The sequence below is a fragment of the Nannospalax galili genome, unplaced genomic scaffold, assembly GCF_000622305.1.
Source record: "Nannospalax galili isolate Female #2095 unplaced genomic scaffold, S.galili_v1.0 scaffold1684, whole genome shotgun sequence".
Taxonomy (NCBI): domain Eukaryota; kingdom Metazoa; phylum Chordata; class Mammalia; order Rodentia; family Spalacidae; genus Nannospalax; species Nannospalax galili.
Window position 1 is genome coordinate 1 of NW_008351025.1, and position 9,533 is coordinate 9,533.

Consider the following 9,533-nt stretch of genomic DNA (forward strand, 5'->3'; position numbering starts at 1 on the left):
TGGGTCTACAGCTCAAAAAGACCAAAAAAACCCAAAATTTATTATTTATGTGTATATGTGCGTGTCTATGTGTGTGTATGCGCATGTGTGTGCAGGTGCCTGTGGATGCTAGAAGAGTGTCAGATCCACCGAATCTGGAGTTATAGGCAGTTGTGAGCCCCCTGACATGGGTGCTGGGAACCAAATTCTGATCCTCAAGAGCAGTATGTGTTAACCAACGAGTGGGGCCATCTCTCCAGCCCTAAGACAGCATCTTTATGAGGAAAGGGAGATGTGACTATGACCATGTGAAGGTAAGACAGAAATTGGAGTGATGCACCCACAAGCCGAGGAACACAAGAGTCGGCAGAAGCTGTGGTGTCCTCCCTGAGAGCCTCCAGAAGATCCCGGTCCAGGCACCTTATTTCTGAGTCCCTGTCTCCAGAGGTGTGAGAGGTCATGGTCACAGTTCTCTTTGACGGTGACAAGCTCGTGGTAAGGTGTCACAGCAGCTGGAGGACACCTACAGATGGGGGAGAAGGCAATCTCCCTCTGCTGCAGTCACCCCCCACCCCCACTCACCTTCCATTCTGCCAGTATCCTCCATGGAAAAACACAAAGAGGGGCCAAGCTGTAACAAAAGACGGGGTGGAGGCACACGGGTGAGCTGGCCACCCGGCTCGCCCTGCTGCAGACTGCCTGCCCCACTCAGCTCACCCTCAGTTGCCTTGTCAGGAAAGTAGATGTCCAGTTTCTCCCCTTCACCATCCCCATAGGGGACATTCAGCCGGCTCCTCCTGGTGGCCCTGGCCATCGTGGTAGCTGTCCCAAGAGAGACATGTTGTCAGGCTCTAGTGAGCCAAGTTCTACCCATTTGCCGCAACCTCCTGGGGTGACAGTTTGCTTCAGTTTTGACAGCTCCCCAACAGGAGACTCCCCTGTAGGAGGCTCTGAGGCCCTGACATCTGCTATCTGTGGACCTGTGGTCCTGACAGGTCCTGTGGTTGCTGCTTCCATACAGTGTGCTAATTATTTGTGCTCTACACTTTGTTATGTGCTCTACACTTTGTTATGTGCACTACCATGCCTGGCACTATTTTTATTTTTAATTATGTGTATGTATGTGTCTGTGTGTGGGTATGTACATGTTAAGTGCAGGTGCCTATAGAGTCTAGAAGAGGGTGTCAGATCCCCCGGAGCTGGAGTTACAGGTGGTGAGAGCCAACCAGCATGGGTGCTGGGAACTGAATTTAGATCCTCTGGAAAGGCAGTATGCACCCTTTTACTGAGGAGCCACCTCTCCAGCCCCTTTTATTACATTTTTGTTCATTTGTTCTGGGTACATATGTGTATTTGTGTGGGTATGCATATGCCAGCTCCCCAGCAGGAGAGGTCAGAAGACAATTTGCAAGAGTTCATGCTTTCCTTTGACCACATGGGGCCCAGGGATCAAACCGAGGTTGTCAGGCTTGGTGGCAAGCAACCTGAGCCATCTCACCAGCCCATTAATTAAAAAAAAATTTTTTTTTTTAATTCCGGCACTTGGGAGGCAGAGACAGGCAGATCTCTGTGAGTTCAAGGCCAGCCTTGTCTACGTAGCGAGTTCCAGGCCAGCTGGGGCTACAGAGAAACCCCGTCTCAAAAAGACCAAAAAAGAGGTGTAAAAATCATCTTCAAATAGCTCTAAAAACCAAACTAGGAGTATTTCCTGTGTAAGGAGCAAGCACAGATTACACAAATCCCACAGAGCACATCACATTCACTTTGCCAGCCATGCAGTTGGTCTGGCCACCATTCTGTCCACCACTCCCCTTTCAAAGGAATCCCAGGGGCTCCCCCTCCACTGCCTCTCCTGAATCAGAGCTCCTCTCCACCTGCACCAGGACTTCCTGGCTGGCTCTGCCTTTTTTTGTCCCTGGAAGTCATGACACCCCTCTGCTCTCTGTAGCCACTAGCATGCACCTGTTCCAACAGGCATCTCATATGGCCACCCCATGGCTGAGATCCATCCTGGGTCCCCATATCAGTCAGCTTAATGTTGTAACAACACACCCCAATGGGGGGAGGGCAGCTTGCACAACAGAACTGCATTCTCTTCCAGTTCTGGAGGGTAGAGGTACAAGATCAAGGTAGCAGCAGGTTGGTGTCTGCAGACGGCCCTCTCCTTGGGTTGCAGGCCTGCAGTCAGGGCTCTGCACAATGGCTTGCCGCTGTCTCCATGCCTGGGCTATCACAAGCAACTCTGCCTGGAAGAGCCCTGTCCACACCACACTGAACCTGGATTCCTGTGGAATGTACTCAGAAGTGTAACTTTTGGGAGATGTGTGCCTAAGGGTGGGTTAAAAGCTAGAGACTTCATTAAGAGTCCTTACAGCTTGCCTGGGCTGATATGGTACCAAGACTGCACTCTGGAAGCCAACTCACATCCAAATCTCAGATACTAAAAACCCCACTGACCTCAAGAACAAGAGACGGCCTCTGGCTGGGAGTTGGCTCAAAGGGCATCACAGTGAGAGCCACCTGGTACAGAGACAGAGTCGGTGCTGCACAGCCACACACAGAGTGTGAATACCACCTGCCCTTCAGACTCCAAACCCCAAGACAGGAACAGAGAGAGGAGGGCTTCAACAAGACACCCCAGAATAGACCTGATAACAAAGTCTAAACTGGACTTTAATTAGTTACACCCAGAGTGGCAGAAACTCTTAACAGACAAAACCCCAGGACTAGGCAGCCAGGACAGGCACTGACCTGAGCACTATGTTCGACCAACAGGGCATGAGGAAGCAGAAACCCTGAACGCTAACCCAGGCCTGAGACGGAAGGCGGCCAGCCACAGACTGACTACAGGCTATACAGTTTAGGGAGTCCAGCAGCCACAGCACACCCAGTTTAGGTTTCTGTGTTTGAGACAGGATCTCAGGTAACTCAGGCTGGAGTTATTGATGGTTGTGAGCCCCCATGTGGGTGCTGGGCACTGAACCCAGGTCTTCTGCAAGAACAGCCACTACTCTTTTTGTCTTTTTTGGGTCTTTTTGAGACAGGGTCTCCCTAGACACCACGCTGGCCTTGAACTCACAGAGATCCACCAGCCTCTACCTCCCAAGTGCTGGGACTAAAGGTGAGAGCCGACACGCCTGGCAAGAACTACCACTGCTCTTTTTTTATTATTTTTATTCTATGTGTATGTGTGTTGCCTGCATGTATGTGAGTGCACCCGTGTCGTGCAATGCCGCAGAGGTCAGAAGAGGGCTTTGGACTCCTCTGAAACTAGAGTTAAGGACGGTTCGTAGCTGCCATGTAGGTGCTGGGAATCGAACCGGGGTCCTTTGCAAGAGCAGTCAGTGCTCTTAACCGCTGAGCCATCTCTCCAGCCCCGTGACCACTGCTCTTAACCACTGATCCGTCATCACCCAGCCCCAAGATAATCTCCTACAGACATGGCCATAGGCCATTCTGATGTGGAAATTCCCTTTGAGATTGTGTCGGATTGATAGTAAGAACTGACACGCTCATGACAGTAGGTTTGGTGCTACTGTGCAGGCCACACTGAGGGGCAGGGTTCCCTTCCCTTTCCTCCCTCCCATCTCAGAGCCCCCTCCAGCCCCGTGTCCCCTCCACCTCTGCTGTGTGCCTCTTCCCTCTCTGTGTGGTACTTGGATTTGTCTAACTCACTGAGACTGAGCCCTAGACCCCTGCCAGCCTCTTCAGCTGACCCCCTCTTCTTGCCTCTGTGGGCACTGCATGCATGTGGTGCACTTACATACAGGCAGAGCACTCAGACACAAAAACCAAAAAGATAGAATATTTAAAAAAACATCATCTTGATTGATGATTCATGTGGGAGGGGCCCAGCCCACTGTGAGAGGCGCCATCACTAGGTAAGTGGGTCTGGGCTGTATAAGAAAGGTAGCTAGGGGCTGGAGAGATGGCTCAGTGGTTAAGAGCACTGGCTGCTCTAGCAGAGGGCCTAGGTTCAATTCCCAGCACCCACATGGCAGCTAACAACCATCTGTAACTCCAGTTCCAGGGGATCCGACACCCTCTCTGACCTCTGTGGGCATTGCACAACACTGGTGAACTTACATACATGCAGGCAATACACTCATACACATAAAGGTAGCTGAGGCCTGGCATAGTGAGGCACATTCTAGCCCTCAGAAAGCAGAAGCAGGCAGACCCTTATGAGTTGAAACCAGCCAGGGCTACACAGTAAGACCCTGTCTCAAACAAATACAACTAGCTGACGTGAGCCCGGGAGTGGGCTATAGCCATAAGCAGTGTTCCCCCGTGGTTTCTGCTCAGTTCCTATCCTGACTTCCCTCAGTGCTGGATTATGATCTGGAGGTTGTAAGCTGAAATAACCTGTTTCCTCCCCAGATTGCTTTTGGGTCCTGGTGTTTATCAGAGTAACAGAAAGCTAAATAGAAGACTCCCCCACCCCCAGATTGGGTTTTCAGGGGCCAGGGAAGTTGCTGAGTGGGTGGCATGCACTAAACTCTGGGTTCGATCCCTAGGACTGCATAAACTGGGCATGGTGGCACATGCCTAGCATCCCAGCACTTGGACAGTGGAAGCGAGATCAGGACTCAAGGTCATCCTCAACTCTAGCAAGTTTGAGACCTGCTTGGGCTACATGAGACCCTCCCTCAACACAACAACAGAAAGCATTTGTAGAGGCAGAAGGGACTGGAGAGAAGTGGGAGCGGTAATGCAAATGATTTCTGGCACCTGTGCACCTACTGTAAAGTTTAGAGAGGGCCGGCAAGATGGCTCAGTGGGTAAAGGCACTTGCTGCCAAACCTAGCAACCAGAGTTCAATTCCCAGACTCACATAAAGGTGGAAGCTTCCTGGATGTGGTAAGGAACCTGTGCTTGCTGCTGGCCCATGACAGCTAAGAGCGAAAGCAAACGAGTAAAGTTCATCCGTCCTGGTGAATGTTCATGGGAACACCCCCAAGACAAAGGTGGAAAGAACCCCAGCATTCATAGAAGGATGAACAAACTATGGAACACAGTGGAATATTACTGGGCCATAAAAAGGAGTGCAGTCCTATTACCTGCTGGAACACAGACAGATCTTGAAGACATTACCTAGCGCATGACATCCTGGGCAGGTAAATTCTTGGAGACGGAAAGCCGTGGGCAGATGCCAGGGGCTGGGGAAGAAGGATAGGGAGCCACTGCTTAAGGAATGGAAGTTTCCTCCAGGGATCATCAAACTGTCTCGGAATTAAAACTAAGCGTGGTAGTCTATTCTTGTAGTTCCAGCGTTCAGAAGACTAACAGGAGGATTGCAAAGAGTTGAAGACTAGCCTGGGCTACACAGTGAATACCAGGCCATCCTCGGGCTATCTCAAAAAAAAAAACAAAAGTGTGGTGGTGCACACCTCTATCCCAGCACTCAGGAGGCAGAGGCAGGCGGATCTCTGTGAGCTCAAGGCCAGCCTGGTCTACACAGTGAGTTCCAGACCAGCTGGGGCTACAGAGAGACCCTGTCTCAAAAAGACAAAAAAAAGCTAGGACATCTCCCAGGTAAACCCAGGAACTAGCAGCTGATTTTTCCAGATTTATCCAAACTCTCCCAGATAAGAGGACAAGGCCGAGGAGTGGGCCAGCCTGAGCCCTAGCATTACCACAGCTAAAGCGGCTCAGCCTGGCAAACGAGTTCTCACAGGCAATTCAAAGGAACACGAGATAGAACTGGATGGAATCCTGTAGAAAACAGTGTCTTCTGCATCAGTTGGCTTTGGAAATGTTTTTAACATAACTGTGTATCACAATAAGCTATAAAGTATGTACGTGTGGTAAAATCTCCCTGACAAAGTTGACCATTTTAAACTTTTTTTCCATTTTAACTTCTTTTTTTTTTAAGGCAAGTTTCACCCTACTTAGCCCTGGCTGTCGTGGACCACACTATGTACACCAGCCTTGCATTGAACTCACAGAGATCCCCCTGCCTCTACCTCCTGAGTGCTGGGATTAAAGGCATGTGCCACCATGCTGATAAGTCTGTGACATGAAATCCACTCACTTGCTGGATGGCCATCACCACCACCCATTTCCAGAACTTTTTAAACTTTCCAAAATGAAACTCTGGGGCTGGCGAGAAGGCTCGGTAGGAAAAGATGCTTACCACCAAGCCTGGGGAACCTGAGTTCAATCCCCAGGACCCACACGATGGAAAGAAAGAATCAGCTCCTGAAAGCTGTCCTCTTTCACCCACATAGACACACACACCAAATAAATACATAAATAAATGTAAAAAAACACAAAATTAAACTCAGTCCTCCATCAACACTGGCTCCCTGCTCTTCCCTCCCTAGCCCCTGGCTGGCAACCCCATTCTTTCTCTCAACGAACTTGAACGACCCAGAGCTACTTCAGAGGAGTCGTGCAGTATTTGTCTGGCTGCTTCTGGACTGTGGATGACAAAGCCCAACTCTCACTTCGAAGGGGATAGGGATAATTTATTTTGGAGCCAAATGACTACGGGTCGGAACACAGATTCAGGTCACCCCAAATTCCATGTTCCAATGTGGTAACAGTTTCATGAAGTTTTTATAGTAACAGAAAGAAGAAAGCCATCAATCAAGACTTTCCAAATACATTGGTGGATACAGTAAGTAGGTGGGTAGAACGAAAGCGAAATCTCAGCTACAGGCCTCAGATGCTATCTGATTAACGCTTAGCCTCTTGGTCGGTGGGAGGAAGGACTTTGTTAAGTTACTACATTCCAAGAGGTTTTTTTTTTTTTGTTGTTGTTGTTATTTTTGAGACAAGGTCTCCCAGTAGCCTCAGCTGGCCTGGATCTCACTATGTAGACCCAGCTGGCCTCCATCTCACAGAGATCTGCCTGCCTCAGCCTACTGAGCGCTGGGATTAAAGGCATGTGCCATCATGCCTGGCCTCCAAAAGGTTTTTATATGTTAGTCATAGGATGTTAACTCAGAAACAAACGTGGGCAAGGTGTGGCTAGTTAGGGGGCTAAAGACAGACCAAAATGAATTGTGATTAGGCTTTGGACCTGCAACATTCCAAAGTGAACAGTCACTGAAGTTCTAATCGGTTGATCAGTTTCAAGATGCACTTTTTCTGGAGGCTTCTGTTCTCAGGACGAAGTATACACGATTATAAAATGCATTCTGTTAAAATGAAAAAACATTTTTTTTTACTTTATGTGTAAAAATGCTTTGCCGCAAGTGTGTAAGTGTACCCTTGTGTGTAATCCCATGGAGGTCAGAAGAGGGGACTGGATTTGGATCCCCTGGAACTGGAATTACAGATGGTTGTTAGCCACCATGTGGGTTCCTGCAAGAGCAGCCAGTACTCTTAAAGACTGAGCCTTCTCGCCAGCCCCTAAAATGCATTCTTACCAAAGTAAAACAGTTTCAAAGCTATTGATAGGAAAACGCTCCCAACATCCCCTCCACCAGCATCCTGTCCTCTGTGGATGGTTGGTCATAACCTGATGTTCACAACAGCAGCCTGACTCTGATCCTGTGTGCCCAGCTCTGTGTGCTGCCTGAGGGAGGCCAGGTCTTGAAGGAGGACCACAGTAAGGTGCTCATTAGGAGACTGCACCCCTACTTCAGGTTCACTGGATCAATGTGAAAGGACGCAGGGAAAACAGAATTCTCAAGGGTACAAGAAACAAAGGCTTAGCTCCTCCCCTTTCTTACAGTTGTCTTCCTGTGTTTATTTATTTAGTGTTAACTGTCGGTGTGAGTCACATATAGAGGTCAGAAAGAACTTGTGGGAGTCAGTTCTCGCCTTCTACCATGTGGGTCCCAGGGAACTGAACTCAGGTTGTCAGTCTTGGTGGAAAGCGCCTTTACCTGCTAAACCATCTTGCAGGCCTCTTTCCCTTTTCTTAGAGCAAATGTTTAAGAAGACGTACCATTATAAATCTTTTCTATGTTCCACTCCTCTCCTTTCTTGAGATAGGGTCTTGCCATGGGGCCCCAGCAAGACTGGAACTCACTACAAGGCCTTCCAACCTGTAGTGCCTTAGCTTTTATTTATTTATTTATTTATTATTTATTTATTTATTTATTTATTATTTATTTATTTGTCTTTTTGAGACAGGGTCTCCCTATAGCCACAGCTGGCCTTGAACTCACAGAGATTCTCCCCACCTCTGCTGGTATTAAAGGCGTGGGCCACCACATCCAGCTTGCCTCAGCTCCTAGAGTGCTGGGATTACAGCTGTATACCACATTCCTGGCCTGCAAATATGTTTCTAATTTTTAGAAAGATTTTCAGTTTTTTTAATTATATGTGTGTGTACACGTACGTGTGTGGGTATGTGCACGAGAGCACAGGTGCCTGCAGAGGCCAGAAGAGGGCATCACATCACCTGCAAGTAGAATTATAGGCAGCTGTGAGCTACATGTTTGTGCTGGAAACAGCTTGAGCTCCCACCACTATTGCTTTAAAGCTTCTAGGTGGGGGCTGGAGAGATGGCTCAGCAGTTAAGAGCATTTAGTGCTCAGTGGGTATCCTGGCACACACCTTTAAAACCAGCACTTAGAGGCAGTGGCAGGCAGATCTCTGTGAGATTGAGGCCAGCCTGGTCTACATAGTAAATATTCCAAGTCAGCTGGGGCTACAGGGAGACCCTATCTACAAACAAACAAACAAGCACTTAACTACCCTTCCAGAAGACCTGGGTTTTGTTCTTAGTACCAATATGGTGGCTAACATCTGTGCTTAACTTTAGTTCCAAGGGATCAGATGCTCTTTTCTGACCTCCACAGGTACCAGGCACACACGTGGTACACTTATATGCAGACAAAACACTCATAAACATAAAAGTCTTTGTTTTTAAAGGTGGTGGGCTGGGACTGGAGAGATGGCTTAGTGGTTAAGAGCACTGGATGCTCTTGCAGAAGCCACAGGTTTGATTCCCAGCAGCCACACAGGGGCTACCAACTGTCCGTAATTCTAGTTCTAGGAGAATCCAACACCCTCTTCTGACCACCCAAGGGCACTACACGACATGGGTGCACTTACATACATGCAGGTGATACACTCATACACATAAAATAAAATTAACTTATTGAAAAGCTAATAGTCGGGGCTGGAGAGACGGCTCAGTGTTAAGAACACTGGTTGTTCTTGCAGAAGACTCAGGTTTGAATCCCAGCACCCCACACGGCAGCTAACAATTGTCTGTAACTCCAGTCCCAGGGGAAACCTGCACCTTCTTTCTGACCTCCACAGGCATTGCACCACACAGGTGCACTAACATACACTCACACGCATGAAATGAAAATGATAAATATTTTTGTAAAGAAGTGGGGTCCTCATGAGAGGTCTGTAAGTGACCTGGAAGGGATTTGTCAGGTCTCGGTCACTTCCGCTCTTATACTTCCCAGTCTTGAGTGGAGCAGTTATGTTGCTCTGTGAGCTCTTTTCACGCTTGATCCGTTGTCTTTCCTAGCACCCAGAAGCAACAGGGTCAACCATTCATGGACTAGAGCCTCAAAAACAGAGAGCCAAAACAAACAAACCCCTTCTTTTTTGTAATTTTGTTAGTGTTTTTTTTTTTT

At 48.4% G+C, this 9,533-nt stretch overlaps 1 protein-coding gene across 1 annotated transcript in view; it reads right to left on the bottom strand.

The window, feature by feature from the left end:
* Window positions 1-561: 561 nt before the first annotated feature.
* The window catches only part of LOC103746016 (kynurenine formamidase), a gene marked incomplete at its 3' end in the record, with an annotated part of 16,594 nt that continues 7,622 nt past the window's right edge, over window positions 562-9,533 (bottom strand). Inside the window, 2 exon segments of the mRNA XM_008848074.2 lie at window positions 562-610; window positions 697-801. Of these exon segments, the coding sequence (XP_008846296.1) occupies window positions 562-610; window positions 697-801 (154 nt within the window).